The following is a 19895-nucleotide window of genomic DNA, read 5'->3' as shown; positions in this document are numbered from 1 at the left end:
CCGTCCAGGTGCTAGCCAAGCAGCCGCACTACGCACTCAGCATCCTGCAGGGCTAGCCACGGGGAAGCAGAAACGCTACCCTGGGTTTCTAGAACACAAATGTTGATGCTAGAGGAGCTGAAACACTGTCATAAGCCAAGAGTCGATTGGCACGTGACAGAGGTTGTGGTTATTTATAAGCAAACAGTGGCCCAAGGGGAAAAAATGTACAAAACACCAAGGCACCAAGTGACACCTGTCATTTTGTCAAAGATAGAAAGTTTGGAGAGAAAGGGCAGCTTCACATACTAGTAAACACAGTCTTCGTGTGGGGTAACAGAGCAAGATGCAACGCTTGTCATGACATTTCATAAAATAGCCAAAAAAAAATAAGTGAATAAATGGAACAGGGGAAGGAATACATTTTTGCAAATAAATTAAATGGAGATTTTTCTGGTTAAGAAAGTTCTGTCCCCTAAGATGAAAACCGCTAAATGATGATGTCATCTGCTTTTACTGACATGGAAAATATGTGTTTGCTGTTCAAGACTCAATGGCTTAAAGCATCAGGTGTGTTGAGTCAATATTTATAAGATTGTTTTTCCATGTTGGTAAAGAGTCACGGATACAGGAACAGGGCTGGAGGACCGGGGTTGGCCCAAAGGGTAAAGCCCTTGCTACACAAACGTGAGGACCTGAGTTTGGATCCGCAGAACCCACATAAATCAGACTCAGTGATCCCAGCAAAGGAGGGAGGGGAGATGGAGGCAGATCCCCAGAGGCTCCAAGGCCAGTTAACCTAGGGTGTGCAGCAGCAAGCAACACCAACTGTCTCAGATGAGCAGACAGTGAGGATCGTACCTGAGATTGCCTTCTAACTTCCATATGCCCACCAGGGTGCACACACGCCCATACACACACCCATACACACACACACACACACACACACACACACACACACACACACACACACACGGCCATCCATACACACACATGCCCATACACATACACATACATGTCCATCTACATACACATGCCCATCCATATACATACAAACACACAATGCCCACACACACACATGCACACATGCCCATCCACATATACCCACACTATCCTCACACACACACGTCAACCTACACATCCATGCCCATCCACACACATGTTGAAAGCTACTCACTTATGTTCCTGTGAACTTGTCTGAGCACAGAGTTCTGAGAGAGTAGTTTTTCCATCTTCCATATTTTATGGAGAGAATGTCTGAGTCTCACAGACGGACAAACAATGCTACAGAGAAGTAAAAATCAATATCACTGGTGTCTTACTTGCTACTCGAGCTAGGAACTGAGGAGGTAAAGAAAACCCAAAGATGTCTGAAGAAATAGGAGAGAAATTCTCAGAAAGTGGCCGTTACTTCAACAGCTCTGAAGCCAGTTTAATCAGGACAAATTCAGTCTCTGGACGGATCAGCGTGACTCTCGGACTCCATGGGTTATAACCTATATCTGGTGGAAACAAAATGTTTTCAGCTCGAATAGATAAGGTCAGAAAACCATCAAACAAACAATGATTTTTACAGAATCCTGGAGGAACCCAAGAAGTAAGACAAAAGAAGATGCATAAAATCTATCTAGTTTTTTGGAAACTACATGACTACAAAAATATCGTCTCTAAAAATACAAATAAAAAGGATTCCATGAGGGAAAATAGAGAGCAAAAATTTGGCATACGGATGTCAAAACTCCAGTGTCAAAGAGGTTTTGAAAACTGGTCGTGCGTCACCAATTTTATATATATATATATATATATATATATATATATATATCCAAAGATCAGTGTGACAGGCGCACACTTGCCAAGAGCAATGGGAAGGTTTTTAATGCCCTAAAAATCCTCTTTTCAGAGACTCTCTGGCAACAGAGCTGTAATATATGTGACCTGGGAAAAAGAGAGAGGGAGGCGGCTGCATCTGCGTGCCCCCTCTGTTCATCTCTAAGGCACATCTCACTCACAACCGTCTTGTCTTCTCTCCTCCAGGAAACGCCCAGAGAAGAAATGACCATGGCCAAGTTAACCGAATCCATGAGTGAGTAACGCAAAACTTATTCCTTACGTCTGGTTTTGAATGGAGAAATAGAGCAAACCCTGTCTGTCTGCCTCAGGCTTATCTTTCATTCCTGGGAGAGCTCAGGCCCATCTGACCCAGGATATCGCACTGCTTCTGTATTGCCTTACACAATACTCAAAATTCATCTTGGTTGGGATCAGGTTTCTGAACTAAAATTGTTACCCACGAACGGAGCTAAAGAATGGAAATGGATTCATTTTGTGTTCCTGCTTTGGGGGTTGGGGATCTGCAGTAAGTTCAACCTGACTTGTTAGAGGTTTAGCCCAAGCTGGGTGAAGTTTTATGGGCGCCTGTCCGGTGGGCTGAGCGGTGTAGAAAGAGGAAGGAGTGATGAGTCGTGTTTAACCTATCAGGTGTCATTCAGAGCTCCCAACAGACTAAAGAAGAGTGCCTGAAGTATAAGTAGCTTGCAGTAATTTCCATTCTGAATAGATCTGTGACATAATGCCTTAAGCTCTTAAGCTGAATGAATGGAACCCACAAAGCATCTTTAAGAAGGAAGGGAAAATAATTATAATGAATCACTCTTCAGATGACAAGTGCAATTTCCTCTGCTGACATGGAAATAGTAAAGCCATTGGAGATAGGGAATGAGCTGACTATTGTTTCTTTTGGAAATATGCGTCGCTCCTGATAACAGTTTCCACGTGGACAGTTCCAGAAAGTTTGCAAACACTTCTGCATTATCATCAGAGCGATGAACTGCCTTCTTTTAATCCTTTGGTGGTGTAATTACTAAGGTTGAGTATTCCTCTACGGCAAAGTGGCTCATCCTTACACGGTTTGGGTCCCGGGACCCTCACTAGGGGCAATGAGGGAATAAGTAAAGGACAAACATATGGACAGAGAAGAGCTGAGGTTGGGTGGGCTGTACTCGCTCTGATGGAGGAGCAACAGCTCTCTGGAAACTCAGTGTGTTCATTCTGTGTGGTCAAACGGGAAGGCAGAATTATTGCATATAGCTGAACAAGGAGGTAGGTTTCGCTTATCTTCTCGGGAAAGCAGTCTTTAGGATGTAAACATTGAGGGGGAAAAGTTATGATGCACATTTTCTGCACACTGTCAGCATTCACACTCCAGCCAGAGGAAGGTTTTGTCAGCCCTCCAAGCCCTACCCAGGAAAAGTGTCGCCGCTTCTATAGGGCTGATGCATTGGTCTTTGACACTCTGGTGCCCATGTCAACAATACGTATTCACTCAGGACTTAACTCATTCCCTACAGCAGAGTCAAAAATCTTAATACCCAATACCTTCCAGTCCCTAAATAAATATCAGAATTACTTTATTATTGCTTTCCCTTAACTTCTGACCTCAAACCTCTGTACGAGTACAAATAGGTCCTCATCTTAGGCCAACGTCATCGTGTAACCAAGGGTTGTGTGATCAGAAGGATCAGGCACAAGCCTCCTTTGGTTCTTCATTTCTGTAACATCCTCTGCCCTGGTCGCTGCTCCATTCTGTTCTGCCTGTGGTCTTGCACATGTTGAAAACATTTCCTACTTGGTTTGAGGCCCCACAAACTGGGTCTTTATAAGTAAAAGCCTCTCAAAGTGTGCTCTTGTCAGGTCCGGCAAGAAACAGAATCATGTGACTTTCACAATACGGTACAAATAAGGAGAGGAACGGGGGCAGTGGCCACTCCTTCACTGTCCGCAGTTCAAAAGCTAAGTCCTGATCTCTAAATTTTAAGGACCAATATAAATGAGCAATACATCATCATCATCATCTTCTTCCTCCTCCTCTCCTGTTTTCCAATTTTCCTTTTTTTTTTTTTATTCTGCAACCTTTTCTTGCTCTAGTGGGTGCTTGGGTTACAGACATGAGCCACTATGCCCAGCTCCACAGTGCTAAAACACTAATGGCTGAGAACCTAGCACTACCGTCCACAAATGGGGATCCAGTCTCCAGTGTGTGAGTAAATTAAGCCAGAGAGTGTTAAACATGGGTCGGGAGGCTAAAACTTCATTACAAAGCCTCTGCTAGAAACTTACTCCCTGATGCGATTAATATTATGTCTTTACTCTCCTAATGAAATCCTAAAGTATTGCACTGTCCTGGCCACTATTTATGATTAAAGTGTCTTAAGACTGCTGTCTTGTTCGATGTGGGATCCCCTCTTGGCTGTCATGGGGTTAGTGTCAAGTTTCAGATTCATCTCCTTTTTTTCTAGTGACTTTGGATCCTCTGCCTCAGGAAAACATGATCAAAACTGAATCCTGAATTCTTGAGAGGAGAAAAGGGGACAGCTGTTTTAAATTGTTCTGTCTTTAGGGGGAATCACAGCTATGTCCAAAGTACAAGGAAACTTAAGGCTTAAGAAAAGACTTCATGATCATGTCCAAATGTAGCAGTTCACTGGTTCTTAGAAAGATGTCCAACTTTATAAAGTATACCAGATGTACTGGACCTCTTCTAGATTCCATGAAATAGAATCATGGGTTAACAAATAAACATGATATTAAAATTAAACTCATGAATGATGAAAGATACAACTGCATGTTTACTCTGCTTAAAACATTGATAAGGAAAGAGGAGCATCATTATGTAAGGAACTTCAAATCAATAAACTGTGGAGAGAATGAACAGTTACCACTCCATAAAATGAGTGGGAACATCGCATCCGTGGCCACCGGAGAAAGGGGACATAAACTGAATCACGGATGCCCAGGACACAGTGCTCTGAAATGGATTTTCAGAGCCGGTAAACACTTGACTTGACACACTGCCAAGCAAAAGCCATCTGGTTACCAGATCGTCTCTATGCTTGATGAGAACTGATGGTAGAGCTTCTCATACTATCTATCTAAATGTTGTTGAGGACTCAGCAACCCACACATTCCTCCCTGCATCTCCCCATCCCACGCCACCAACCAGCCACCTCAAAACATTCAGCCATGAGAAGCAAAAATATCAATAGATCACTGTGTCCAATGAAAAGCAACTATATTTAATAGATATAATACTTCAAAATATTTTATGTCTTATTTTCCAAGTGAGGAGAGGAAAATAGAATGAGGGGGAAATGGCGTGGAGGAACAGAGAAAGCAGAAACACCGGAGATTTATATTAGAGAATTCAGAAGACAGACTAAACCACAAAGGGAAGCGGTAAGACAGAGGGGCAAAGAGGTGGCAGTGAGAGGTGACAAGGGAGGCCATTGGGGTCTAAACCTCAGCACGGTGAACAGACCAGAACTGGCTGCTTCCTTGCAACCCTTAAAACGGTAATATCCGTTTGTGTCTATGAAATGGGTATTTTCCTACTTGCTCCATCAGAAGCCCTATTTAAAAAGAACAGACCAGGGCTGGAGAGACAATGCATTGGTTAAGATAACTAACCACTCTTCTAGAGGACCCAGGTTCAATTCCAAGCACCCTTGCTGCCACTCACAACTCTCAGTAACTCCAGTTCCAGAGGATCCGACTCCTTCCTCTGGCCTCCACAGGCACCTGACATGCACACGGTGCACAGACATGTGTGCAGCCAAAACACTTACACACACACACAAAATGAAATAATTTTTCAAAAGTAAAAAAGGAGCCTCCAGAAATCTCACAGTGGAAGAAGTTGCTCTGAGCTTGCCCTTCCAGCACCCAGGATTTTAATGCCCATCCATTGAATGAAATCGATCTGAAAGACAGAGCCCAGTGGAGCTAAACACTGTCTATAAATAGACACGCAAAGACTCAAACTGTGCCATCATCAGAGGTGACGCTGGAACGGCTAAGTCCTGACGTGAGCTCTCAAGCCAAGGTCCCATGGTGACAAACGAGAAGTATAGGGTTGTGCAAACACCCAAGGGTCTTTAAAGTCACGCTCAATACCTGTGCAGGCTCTTCTCACATAAATGTTCTAAGTAAATGGCTTCATGGTCGCTGCCTGCTGCTGTTTCTCCTGGCCCCTGCTTCAGGGCTCGTGGGAATATGTTGGGATTGCAGTCAGGATCTGACCCTGTATGAGGTGATGGGGTTGCAAGGATGAAAGGGGTTGGGGACTTGGACTGGTGTCTTCTCCAGCCGCATGAGTCCCCATGCAGTCCCTGCTAGTATCCTGGACTACACTCTTGCCTCTTCTCCCAAACAGCAGCATATTTACAGGGCATTGCTGCCTCCACAGATGGAGGTCTCTCAGTGTGCATGTAGTTGATCCTGATAGCCCTAGAGCTGACCTGCAGCCTTCTGTCTCCATCTTGCCAACCTCTCTTCAGGCACATGTGTCTTAAGCCTTTCCTTTCCTAGCCAGTGTCCCTTGTGGTCCTCATGGTCATCTCTAGGGGTCATTCTACTCTGTGTGTGCATCCCACTGGACATCACAATGATAACACCGATCTTGGGAAAGGGAAACAATTACCCAGCACCCTTTGGGAAGAAAGTACAGAGTGGCAGCCTGCAGCCTTATGTTCAGTGGCTTCAGAAACTGTCCATATCTAGCCAAGGGAGAGACAAGTAATCTCCAGAGACAAGGATCTGCCCTAGAATATGTTCAGAGATCTTGTCCCTGTACTTTATAGAGGGAATTCCTACCCTGATTAAAGAGCCAGCTCGAATGTAGCTCAGATTTGAAATTTTCTTGTGTCAAATGAAATGAGGAGATGGAACCGATTACAATCACCACACGTTAAATTAGCTCTATTAAAGCAAAGTGGTTTTTAATCATGTCTCCTAAGAGGAGCAGCTGGTGAAACTCTGGCATTGTGGTAAGGCATGGAAAAGCAAGGAGACGTGTTCCTTCATGCGTAGCCTGTGAGGAGCTAACACCTAGATTTCTGGGAACACATGCTGCAATGGCGACCCAACAGGTAGACACAGGAGGCAGGCACAGGCCTGCAAGGCTCCTCCTTCAGACCCCAGCATGCCCCTAGACCTGAAGGACACCTACAGGGTGAGCAGGCTTCCAGCAGGCTGCTGATGAGAATGTGAGCATCCAATGTATGACAAATAGGACAGCATGAGAGGTCCAAGACAGAAGAGCAGCTCAGAGCAAGGCTGAGCACTGACCACAGACAGAAGGTCAGATCCTAAGATGGCTGTGAATAGCTTGGCATCTTCCTATGAGTAACGAGAGGGTAGCACTTAAAGTCTGGAGTGGGTTAGTGTTTTTGAATGGTTCTACAGAGGTATTATGGGCAGATTGCAGGTTGGACAAAAGTAGAGAAAAGCAGCTGGAAGCCTGGAGAACAGACAAGCAGAGAGACTGTGTGCAACCCAAGGGTGGGTCTACCATGCACCAGAGAAGGTGGTGGCTGGCAGGAGTGACCAAGGGCAGGGCAGCACTTAGAGATGTAGCTTCTTGGGCCTTGAGCTTAGAGAGGGGCCTGGCCAAAGCAGGGGTGGAAGTGTGGGCTGCAGCGGGAAGAATGTGAGAAGCTGGTACAGTGGGCTTGGATTTTAGCATGTTAAATTTGAGGTCTGCACAATGGTAGGTACAGGCTTGACTGGTCTAGAGTTGTTTCTGTCACACAGTCAGCCACCATGAGGGAAGAGTGCCCCCTTCTCTTGTGCAGTGGGCTGATGCGAGTAGGCCAGCAGGAGGAAGCCACATGTTCCCGCCATTAAAAAAAAAATGCTTCTGGGGCTCTACAGACACTGGTATGCTGTACCAGTCCTACCTTAGTTAGGGTTTCATTGCTGTGAAGAGACACCATGACCACGGCAACTCTTATAAAGAAAACATTTAATTGAGGTGGTGTCTTACAGTTTCAGAGGTTCAGTCCATTATCATCATGATGGGGAGCATGGTGGTACAGGCAGATGTGGTCCTGGCTGCATCTGGACCAGAAGGCAGCAGGAAGTCAACTAAACCCTGACACTGAGTGAAGATTAAGCAGAAGACCTCAAAGCCCACCTCCATAGGGACACACGTCCTCCAACAAGACCACACCCACTCCAACAAAGCCACACCTCCTAATAGTGCCACTCCCTATGAGATTATGGGGGCCAATTACATTCAAACTCCCACAAGGCCCATTCGGTGGCAGTTAGCCATCTCCCACTGCCACCCTCAGCACAGCTTTTAATGCCGAAACCCACCTCTCAGGCTCATGCTCACAGAGAGCTACAGCATCATTTAAAATGCACCTGACCTTGAACTCATCCTTCCCAATTACTCAGTTCTTTTCAGGGTACTAAATCACCCCTTCTGGTAGGCCAATCCTCCCCTGACCCCAGAACTCATCTCCAGTTAGAATCTTCCACCCACTGGGTTACATAGTCACAGCTTTTGCTCTAATGGTGACATTTGAGGCCTCTAACTCCTCAACATGTCAAAATCAAAGCAAACATTGAGAGGCAAGGATTGATGAGGAGCAGTGGGCAGCTGAGCTGCTGCAGGGCAGGATATTCCTATAAGTGTTAAGTTGCTAGCCATTGACAACAGCAGCACTCTCCTTACCATGAAGTATTGTCACAAACAGAAGCCCCCCTTAAAGGTCAGTTCTGCCTATGACTCTGAGAGCAAGCTCACACACCTGCACTGTCCACCTCGGCTTCCTCTCGCCCACACCACGGTTCCTGTTGTCTCCACTATAACTCCAACTACACAATGAGGGGCATATGGAATGGACGCTAAGAGGGGCCACCTTCAAGTGACAGGAGGCACACTGTTCGCGCTCCCGGATCACAGGAGCCTTCCCACGATGTGTCATTTCAGTTTCAACTTTAAGTAGGGGTGGGAGGGCAGTCTCTTACCTGTGTACAATCTGAGAAATTGTTACCTTTTCCCTGTAAGACCAACGACCGTCTGGGCTGGGGAGATGGCCCAGTCAGTAAAGTGCTCAGCACGAGCATGTGGACCTGAGCTGGATTCCCAGAAAGCACATTGAACAGCAAGGGGTAGTGGTGCACGCTTGCATTTCCAGCTCTCCTCCAGAGTGCTTAGGTCAGCCAGCCTGGCCTGGTGAGTGAGCCTCGGGTTCCAGTGAGAGACCCTGCCTCATAGAACAAGGTAGACGGGGCCTGACAAATGACACATGCACACACATGCATGCAGAGGCACCCATGCTCTTCACGCTCACAGAATTGCCACCGCTAGAAACACACAAAACAACAAAATCAACAAGTGCATCTTGGTGTGGTGCCTGAAATTCTTGAAGGTTATTATTGGTCTTCATTCAAACGAAAGTCAAATAGACTCATTTTCTCAAGTTTATGCCTTTTCCTTTTGGATCTTAGAAACCATGGAGACCCTCACCTTCTGATAAATAGCTGAGGAGGTGAAAAAACATCACTCTCCAACCCTCTCTCATAGTCTTTCTCTAATACTAAAATAAATAGATAGATAGATAGATAGATAGATAGATAGATAGATAGATAGATAGATAAAAATAGCCTTGGGGTTTCTCAACTCGAACACCAATGACATTTGGAGGCTGGTGTGACCCTACCCGTGACAGAATGTTAAGCAGTGTCCTTGGCTTTTAACCCACTAGGGGCCAGTAGCATCCTCCTCATAGAAATGAGAGCCAAGAGTCTCCAGACATCACTAAATTTGCACTGGGGGGTTCAGGGAGGGGACATAGTCACTCCTGGTTAAGAGACTGAAAGTTGGGCTGAAGCAGGAAGGGCAAGGGAGGGCGGGGGCAGAGGGAGGGAGGGCGGGCAGCCCCTGTTTTTCCTTTCACACTAATGACGGAGTTTGTTCTTGGCTCCCACGCCCTCCCCAAGCCCACAAGCTCCATTGGCAGTTACACCAACCACTTCCTCTCAGGCTCTCCTTGTTCCATGATTAATTCAGAAATGGCCAACGTGAGCTGTTCCTGGAAGCCATCTGCTTGGTCTCCTGACTTTGGAGAAGTCTAAGCCATTAGCATCTCTGTCTTACGATACACCTGAGACTCAGACCTGAGGCAATGTTCACGAGGACAGATGGAAACAGCGCAGCCTTTGGGACTGGCAGAGACAGAGCAGGCGAGGGGGTGGCAGAGGAAGCTGGCTCCAGAGCAGAACTGCCATTCTGTCCCGGAAGCTGGCATGAGTGGCATTCCTCTCCAAACAGCAAGTTTTAGGACCTGCCTGTTGACTTTCAAAATAATCATTGTCCTCACTATTTATTTTTCCAAGCTATTGCTCATGTCAAACCCAGCTTGGGGGTCATCCGTGTCTTCTCCTGACCTCCTCATCCACCTCCATCGGCCCCTGTCCCAGAGGCACCGATGTCACGGGCAAAGCCTCCACACGGCACTTCACTCAGCGTCTACCCCCATCACTCAGGGTCACAGGGACCGTGGTCCTTGTTCAAGCTTCACTTCCTTTACAGTGAATGACCACAGACAAAGGAGCTCCATGTCACCAGCAGGCAGCCCAGTGTGACAACCCAGAGGCGGTGGCCTGAGCCACGCTGCCACCACCATTCCCAGGATCATGCTCTGGACCACCACCTCCAGAAGTTCTGAGCCTCTCTACCACCACCTTACTTTTTCACACCTCCTGGTGATGGCACTTCCAACTCTGCAGGCTTCTCTCTAAGCTAATGGGGCTAAGGGTTCTTGTCCCACTCCAGACCGAATGCAAAATGACCTCTCTCCAAAGCTGGAGCCCTTGCTCACAAAGGGGTCCAGAAACCCACCTCCTACTTGCCTTTACTGCAGTCCAAAGAAGACAGTAAATAGATTTTAGACTCTCACCCCACACTTCTCCTATTTCCCCCTCACCCCACCCCTTCACTGTCCAGACCCTCCCTCCTCCCACATGCTGTCATCCACCCCACCACACTGTCCAGCCCCTCCCTCCTCCCACAAGCTGTCACCTGGCTCTCAGAGTCTGCCCCACCTCCCACCTCCTGCCAAGCTCAGGATCCTTCCACTCCTTCCTCCCACAGCTCCACCCCCCTCGTCACATCAACCTCTGAGAACAACAGGTTTCAAGCTAGACAGAGGGAGAAAGAGAGAGGAGGTCTCCCCAAGGTGCTATGGGTCCCACTCGGGCTGTGAGACTAGAGTCTGAGGTACCCAAAGCTTTCTTCCACACCCTCAGTAAGCCGAAAGGGAGCCTGAAAACAAATGCTCAGATGATCAACATGCCCAGGTCACAGTCCTGAGCAAGGCCATAGGATACCTAAGCAGCCAACCAAAGATACAGCCCACCCACAAGCAAGGCATGTTCAAGGGAGCTGAGCCTCCCATGATGCTCTGCAGATGGGAGTGAGCAGATGGCCAGGGTGAGCAGCGAAGAACACTGCATTTTAATGGCTCCAACACCTCAGAGTACAGCAACCCGAGACAACTGGAGCCGGCTTTTTAGCCAGCCCAGCCCACTTTGACAGTTCCTGGTCCTTCCAGGGAATTTTTATCGATAATCTGCTACCCTCTTATTACCTTGCACAACCCTCCTGCTCATAAAGCCCTCTCACCCCATTCCTGGCTCTTCATCCTTGTGACAGACACATGTACCGAGCCAGTCTACAGGCTTCCAGAGTTCACCGGGGTAAAGAACCATCCAGGCTTCCCGGACTGAGATGGATTAAACTCAGGAAAACGAAGGACACCTGGCAAGTGAACAGAACCTTCCAGAGTGTCACTCTAAAGGCAGCAGAGAACGGGGGGCTGAACGGTGCACAGCAGGGGCAGGCCTCCTGTGTGTCATCTTCCTGCTTTGATTTCACGTTGCTCTCCTCAGAAGACACTAAATCTCAGGCTCAAGTGTACGGGGGTGGTGTCCCGGTGTTTAAACACTGACTCAGAAAACTGCTCGGTGACCCAGAATTGTAGGCATAAGAGTTTCTAGGTAATTGGTAAACCTCTCTGAGGGTGAAGTTCTTCCATGAGGCCTCATAGCTAAGAGGGTCTTTAGAGACATGGAGGTGGCGACTGCAGCACCATGAGGCTGTGGGCAAATCCCTCAGGCCTCTTCCCTGAGGTTTTGCAAGTGAGCATCACAAAACTGCCCAGCAGGGTTAGAGCTAATAGGCACATGCATTCAAGCCAATACCTGTGTTCATGTCTACAACTATATATAATAAATTATGACACTGAATGCACATATGTGTGTGTGAATGAGCTAATAGATGCATTGAAGGCTAATGTTATACATTGAGCATGTATTTATATGTGGAAAATTAATGCCTAATAAATATAACAGCAATCATCTCCTGCTGGGCATTCAAAACAAATAGAGCCTTGCTATGTCTCTTGCACCACATTTTGCTTATCATTATCAAGGCCATTGTAAGAATCCTTAGTGTCGTTGGGACTGAGGAGATGTCTTGGTTTGCCCAGTGCTTGTCACATCAGCATGAGGACCTCCTTTGGATGCTCGGTGCCCATGTAAACACCAGCTGAAGTGGCAAGTACCTGCCATCCCACACAGTCACGCCTGGAGGCATGTGAGCATCAGTGAGCATCAGGTTCAGGGAGAGACTCCATCTCAAAAAATAAGGTAGAGAGAGTCTGAAGTATGCATCTGACGTTGACCTCTGGCCTCTATCCCCCACCACACACACACACACACACACACACACACACACACACACACACACGCACACACACACGTGCGCACACACATAAACACATGCCAAAATTTCTTTAAAAGTAGGCTTATTCGGTTCAAGTCTCATCAGCTTTTATTATATTGGACTCTCTCAAAGACCTAAGGGTTACATTCTGCAATTTCAGAAGCTCATATGAGGTTAAAAAGAAAAAAAGAAAAAAAAACTGTTAACCAATATCCATTACGGTCATTTTAGCATGTCGTCTTTTTTACTAGTGATGCCTTCATTCTGAATGCATTCCACCTGTGTGGCTAAGCAGCAGAAATCCTTTCCACTCAAGGTGTATCACTGCCTGCCCTGTGCCATGCATTCCCCGGACCAAATGAGGGACTGGGGGGATCCTGGGCTCAGATAGGCCAACAGCTGCCCTGCTGTGTCCAGAAAACACTACTTAACCGCAGTCAGCCACTGCCTCTGACTCTTGCAACCTTCCTGCCTGTTCTTCTGCAGTGAGGGAGAGGAGTAAATCTGAGACGAGAGAGGGGAGATGGGTAAATATGATCAAAATACTGAAATTCTCAAAGAATAAAAAAATTTTTAAATAATAATGCTTATTTGTTAATATCAAGGAAAATAAAATCATTTTTTAAAAATAACCATTTTTAAAAATACAGACATCTCTTTTGTAAGTGTTCTCTCCTCTTCAACTTTTTGGAAGAGTTCAAGAAGGACGGACATTAAATTTTCCCGAAATGTCTGGTAGAATTCACCGGTGGACAAGCTTGGTCCTTGACTTCTTTGTTGGGAGTCTTCAGTCATGGGTTTCCTGTCCTTATGTGATACTGATCATCTCAGAACTGATGCCTCTTCAAGGCCTTCATTGGGTGTTTAGATGTGTAGAAACCCACTGGTTTCTTCGGGTTCATCCAATGTGCGCCTGTATCATCACTCACAGCTGACTCTCATGAGCTCTGTGCTTGGTGGGCGCCACTCAGATGCCTTCTGTCCTTAGGGCTTTATTGGGGCCTTCCTCCTTTTCATTCCTAAGACAGCTAAAGTTTGTTCTGCTTCATTTATCCTTTCAAGAGGCTAACACTTGGTCCCCCATTCTTGTCTATTGTTTTACAGTCTCCACTTCTGTTCCGATTTCGGCTGTGTTCTTGTTGTTTGGTCTTAGTTTGTCTTCCTTTTTCTAGTTCCCTGAGGCATGAGGTCTGGATGTGGAGGTCTTTTTCATCAATGCGCCCATTTATTGCCATACTCATTCCTCTTAGAAGCCGTTAAGCTGGCTCCCATAAGTTTTGATATGCTTTGTTTCCATTTTCATAGAAAACATCTTGTCGGGAGATATTTTTAAATACCTTTTAACTTTCTTCTTTGATGCAGTGGTTGCTCTGGGATGTTGTTTGATTTTCCTCATGAGTTTTCCACTTTCCCTGGTGTTAGCCTTCCTAGTTTTCAACTGCTATGGCTGGAAAAAAAAACTCATGTGATTGCAATGCCTATAAATTATTAAGATTTGCTTTGTGTCCCAACCACTGATCTATATGGAGAATGCTTTGCACATTCTTGAAAAGATTGCATATTCTGCTGCTTATATGGAATGTTCTGTGCTTTTCTATTTGGACCATTAGGTATGGAGTGTGGTTCATTCCTGGCAGTTCCATATTGATTTTTCTACTGAGATGATCAATCCATTGCCAAAAAGCAGAGCAATAAAGTCCTCTACAGTTATCGAATCTCTGTTTTCCTTCTGTTCATATTTGCTTACATATGCAGACTCTCTAATGCTGCCTGGTTTTTATGTGTTGATGAACTCTTTACCACTAAAGAATGACTTCACCTCACGTGACCGTTCTTGATTGCACTCTCTTTTGGAATATCCATGGCTGGCATATTTTGGCTGGCATCTTGTCTCTGTGCTGAACCCATGTGCCACGTTTCAGCTGCTCTGGCCTCCCTTCTATGGCAGTATTTCATGTGAGGAGGGTGATGAGTGATGCTCTGTGGGGCAGGAAGTGCTAGGAAGCCCTGACTCACCACCATGTTATAGTCTCAGGAGCCCTTTATTAGAGCAATTTTGTTAACATGATTTGTGCTGTCATGTAAGCACAAGCTAAATGTTCGTTAAGAATGGACTGACTAGGAGCTGAGATGGCTCAGTAAAGCGCCTGCCACACAGGAATGAGGACCTGAGTTCAGAGACTCAGCACCCACAAAAAAAGCCTGTATGTGAGCAAAACATGGCGCTATGCCTGTAACCCCTGGGGTAGTGAGAAAGGACCCCTAGGACTTCCTGGCCAGCCAGCCTACCCACAAGTTCTGGGTTCAGAGAGACCCTGTTTCAAAGAATAAAAACAATGAGGAAGATACCCAACATTGAACCTCAGCCTTCTTATGCTCATGCAAGCACACACACACACACACACACACACACACACACACACACACACACACACACACACAGAGTTGATTCTGACTTCTAGACAGTGCGTCCTCTCCTCAGTGACTGAGTTCTTATCCTCAGAAAGAGACTAGAATTCATCTCAGTTACCACAAGATGACCTTCCTCACTAAAGAAGTCCAACAAAGCCACAGACTCTGCCATCTAATTCAAAGACAAACCCAGGTTTTCTCTTGTTGAGCATTCTTTGGGCAGTCTCTCAGTGTCAGGGAGATCATAATTACACGGTTTCTTTAGACACACCAATGGTCATTTAAAAACTTCTACAAGAAAGGGCAAGATGGCTTTCCTAAAACTTGAATCCCAGGTTCCAGGGAACTGTGAAGTTGGTTTTAGGATCCTGGCAAGTATCTGGTCCTGAAGTAGGGGAAAGATTCATCTGCCAGAGTACAGCCACATTCTACATTCCCCAGGAGGGCTGACTGTCTGCCACACCTTCTATACTGTGAAAACCAGTTTCTCATGCCTTGTCCATCAGGGTTGCTCTGTAAAACTACGCCTCCAGGTGGGCAACCTCCAGATGGGTTCACCTGGAGGCGGTCAGTTCAAGGTGCATTTTAGCTCGCTGTCTCCTGGGAAGTGTTGTGAATCATGTTTTAACAAACAAGCTCAGTAACACTTCTCCCCCTGGAACTTCATGACGGCTCAGATAATGGTGGTATAAATGTCTTGAAAAGCAGATGACCGGTAGAGATTTTAATTGAAAAGAGCCACCTTCTGAAGTGGGGTGACTGATTAATGAGTAGGGGTTTCCTTTGGGGAGCAAGAGGAGAGCATTTGGGAGCCAGGAGGAGGTGTTGGCTGCTGACCAGCGCAGTCGCTGAAGTTTTCACTGTGAATCACCACAGTCAGGGGCCTTTATGTTGCTTCGACTATGTAATAAGACAAAAATGCTTTAGAAAATTCCACTTGTCTCATTAATTCATGGCTTCTGAAGGTGGGATGTCCAACTGGGGTCTGGTCTACTTGGAACTTTACCCATAAACACACAGTCCTCAAAATGATCGAGTTTTGCATTGGAAGTCTCTGGGGTCTTTGACTTCCACTCACATCGGGGAAGAGAATCCTGGGGTAAATCCATCACTGGTTCCAGGTAAGGGGAAAGAGACAGAAGCAGCAAGCATGTCCAAACACCATCCTGAGGGAACAATTTCCCATGTAAGAACCAGAATTTAGAGAGACAGAGTTCTAGGGGGAAAGTGATTAAAATTGTAGCTTTGGAAGGGGACAAAGCTCACATGTCTCAGTGGTTTGATGTACTTTGGCAGAAGTCAAGACAAACGACCAGATTAAAGATATGCTGTTTGATGGTAATGCCAGAGAGAAGGTGAAAATTTGACCATGATGTATCTGATTCTGTAGAAGAGACAAGGTTTGTCAGAGGCTTGTCAATCATCCCTGAACTGTGACGTCATATAGACTGTGCCATATCGGCTATGGCTCCCTGGCTTCTGACACGGAGAAGCAAAAACTCTTAGCGATGTATTTCCTTAATAACAAAAGAGTCTTCCTGATACTAATGAGATGAACCATGAAGGGGCCTGGGTGGCTTCAGGATATGCCCTCTGATATCGCAGAGGATAAGCAGGACCTCTGCGAAGGGGAGGCGGGGAGGAGGCTTGAGTCTGACTGTGGGACCAACGCTTTGATCTCCGTTTCACTTGCTCAGGCCCAGCAGTAGAACCTGTAAGAGTTGTAGTTGCAGAGTTCAGTGCAGTGCCTAGATACTCCCTGACCCAGGGGAGTGGGGCATGACGCCCCAGGCTGCCAGACTCACCCATGAGCATCCTCCATCATAAAAAATCCAGAAGAGTTGTAACTAGCCATCCCTCTGCATGGGGGGGGGGGGGGTGCGCATCAGTTCCAGGAACTCCAGGCACCAGACCTTCTCATGTTCAAGTCCCTCATGTGACATGGTGTGGTATATGCACAGAGCCTGCCAACATCCTCACGGGTTCTTTAAGTCACCTCTAGACACCTTGTCATGCCTCACCTAAGTGCTGTGGAAATAGTTGTGAAACTCTGTCATGTAGACAGTAATGGGGGGGTGGGGGGTGGGCTGAACCTGTTTAGCAGAGAAAAGTGATTTTTGTTTTATTTTGTTTTGTTTTGTTTTTGCTAATCCTTGCTTGATGGAGCCCATGACCATGAGGACCACTGTGCTGCACTTTTGTAGGTTTCTCTGGAAGAACTGAGCCTATAGAATGCATAAATGCTAAAAGGAGCTTTATCAGGTTGGCTCATGTGGCACTATACGGGTACTCCAGCAATGGCTACCTTCACAGTGGGGAAGCTGAGAACCAGTAGCTGCTCGTCCATGGCCTGGGTGCCTCAGGAGTCCCAGTCAGGTGCTGGGGAAATAGAGGCACTGGTCCACATTGGAGGGCCAAAGAAGCTAGGTTCTGATGATAGCCACAGTGGCTGTGGCAGCAATGGCGGGGTGGATGCACTCCCCAGTGAGAGATGCGGGCAAGCAGGCTCCCGCAACAGACTTTTCCATAACCCTCCACGTATCTGGGCCACTCCCAGGAGATGCTGCCCACCCTGGATTAGATAAAACTAATCTTCCCAGAAGATATCTTCACAGACCTACTCAGGAGTGTGGACCGCATCCGACTCCAGATCCAGGCAAGATTAATCATCATTGCGCTATCCAACCTAAGCAGGGGGTAGAAGGGTGGTCAATGAGAACATTAGAATTTGTAGCAAGAATCATGGTGAGGAGGAAAGTGAAGCGTGTAAAGGACTTGGGACCCCTGGTGTGCAACTGGCACCTGAAGTCAGGGCAGAGCTGCAGAGAACAGCCCCAACCTTGCAGAATCCAAGATGGCTACACCTTACAATAGAGCTGTCGTACGCGGTTAAGGACTGTTCTAGAACCTTGCTCTAGCCTCCCCTCGGCTTCCTGGTCCTCCTGGCCTCCATTAAAGAATTCAGATGGGACAGAGAGTGCAGATAAGTAGGAGTTCCTACAAGGTGAAGTGGGGGCGCTCTCAAGGATCGACAGTAGACAAAGGCAGGGGGATTCCTGTTTAAGCACGCGTCTTAAGGACTCCAGAACACACTGCTACATGGGAAAGCTGCCTGGTTCACCCGGAGCAGCTGTTGAGAGAGAGGACCGTTCTGTGCCTTCCTTCTTTACCCAAGTCCTCAGCCAGTAATCATCTCACACCCTTCCGGCAGTTCAGGATGTCATCGCCACTCAGGGCCAGACATGGGCCTCAGATGTCCTTGTTTTGAGCAGGAATCAGCAGCGTCCCGCAGTTTCGGTTCCTGGCTTGACAAGCTGCTGATTATGAAGGAAGGTGCATCCTCAGTGCCCTTCACGCCTGCTAACATCTGATTAGCCACCTCATGGGACCTGAGTCACATACTTTGACTTCTTCTTCACACAACAATAATGCCCTTCCCATTACTATAACAAAGTACCTGAGATAGCCAAGTTATGAAGATAAGACGTTTATTTAATTTTGGTCCGCAGTTTTAAAGATTTCAGTCCTTAGTCTGACAGACCCATTTTTGGGGGGCCTGTGACAGAGTAATAGGACATGGCAAGAGACAGCAGGTAGCCACTCACCTCCTGGTCGCACAAAGAAAAGAGACCAAGGTCCCACAGTCCCCTTCAAGTGCACGCCCCAGTGACATGGATCCTCCTCCTGGGTCTGCCACCTCCCAGGCCTTCTACACATGGCCTTTGGAGGACATTTTAAAAGCAAACCTCAGCCTTTACACAGATACATTCTGGCAATAACATTAAATACAATAAAAGATGATAAAGCCATAGCAGTTTGCCCCAGAAAGGAAAGCTGACGCATAATTCCATTCAGGAATGAAGTTTATTAGGAGAAAGAGCCTCAGGCAGCAAGGTAGGAGGGAGAGTATTAGACAGACAGATGTGTGTGTGTGTGTGTGTGTGTGTGTGTGTGTGCGTGCGCGCGCAGCGCGCACGCACAATCTTGTGTGTTTATGTACATGAGTGTGTGTGCATGTGCACGTGTGTGCTCATGGGTGTATGTGCATGTATATGTATGTGTGTGTATATGTATATGTGTGTGTGTGACAGAGAAAGACATGATGTAGTGTAGAGAGGAGGAGAGGCTTCCCTTTAAAATTCACAAAGGGAGATTTATTTAAGAATGAAGGAGAGAGAGAGAGAGAGAGAGAGAGAGAGAGAGAGAGAGCGACCATAAGATGGGGGGTGGCGAGCATGACTGGGAATCTAGAAGTGCCTCTTCAGAGAAAAGTCTTTAGAGCAATCTCCCCCAGCAATCCAGAGAACTAAGGAAATAAGACTCTTGTAAGTTTGGAGGACTGGGAGGAAGTTTGACGTCAGGCCTGACAAACAGCAGGAAGGGGACCGGTGTCAGATGGACCGCTGTCCTGTCACAGCACAGACAGCCGCTTCACTCTCTGTCCCAAAGAGTGCTGCAGGGATGCTAGGCCTGGCTGGGAAGTCTGGCCTCTAGCGAGGGGCCGTGTCCTAACAAGGTGAGCTTTGTGGAGCGTCTCTGCACAGTTTACTTTCAATCACCATCATGAATTCTCAAGGCAACTCTGATTCTGTCTCGGGTCCTTTGTCTCCAGCAGAGGCAACAGTAGTCTAGTTCATGTGAAGTTAGAAATGCATGCAGGCTTTTTTAATCGATGTTCTGTCTCATTTCATCTCTCTGTGGTCATTTTTTTTAGATTTTTCCAGAAAAATGTTATTTAGAATTCAATTGATATCATCTAGATGGCCTTCTTAACAACCAAATGCTTTGGGTTTTTGTTTTAAGAAAATAAAGCAACTCTTAGCCATTTTTAAGCATTTCCTTCACTCTGGTGGGAGTCCTCACTCAGATAAGACCCGATAACGTGAAAACACATGTTATTGTTGTTTGATAACAGTCCTGCTTGAGGACTGGC

At 46.6% G+C, this 19895-nt stretch overlaps 1 protein-coding gene across 5 annotated transcripts in view; it reads left to right on the top strand.

The window, feature by feature from the left end:
- Kcnj6 (potassium inwardly rectifying channel subfamily J member 6) overlaps positions 1 to 19895 on the top strand; it is a 254856-nt gene that overhangs the window by 53287 nt on the left and 181674 nt on the right. For all 5 annotated transcript variants that reach the window (XM_052741282.1, XM_052741280.1, XM_052741278.1 and 2 more), the window contains exon 2: positions 2014 to 2062. In XM_052741282.1, coding sequence (XP_052597242.1) covers positions 2032 to 2062 — 31 coding nt within the window. In that variant the 5' untranslated portion in view covers positions 2014 to 2031. The remainder of the gene's footprint in view (positions 1 to 2013; positions 2063 to 19895) is intronic.

The sequence above is a fragment of the Peromyscus californicus genome, unplaced genomic scaffold (genome assembly GCF_007827085.1).
Source record: "Peromyscus californicus insignis strain IS unplaced genomic scaffold, ASM782708v3 Scaffold_16__1_contigs__length_79575227, whole genome shotgun sequence".
In the NCBI taxonomy this organism is placed as follows: Eukaryota; Metazoa; Chordata; class Mammalia; order Rodentia; family Cricetidae; genus Peromyscus; species Peromyscus californicus.
This window is presented reverse-complemented; position numbering and strand designations above follow the sequence as displayed.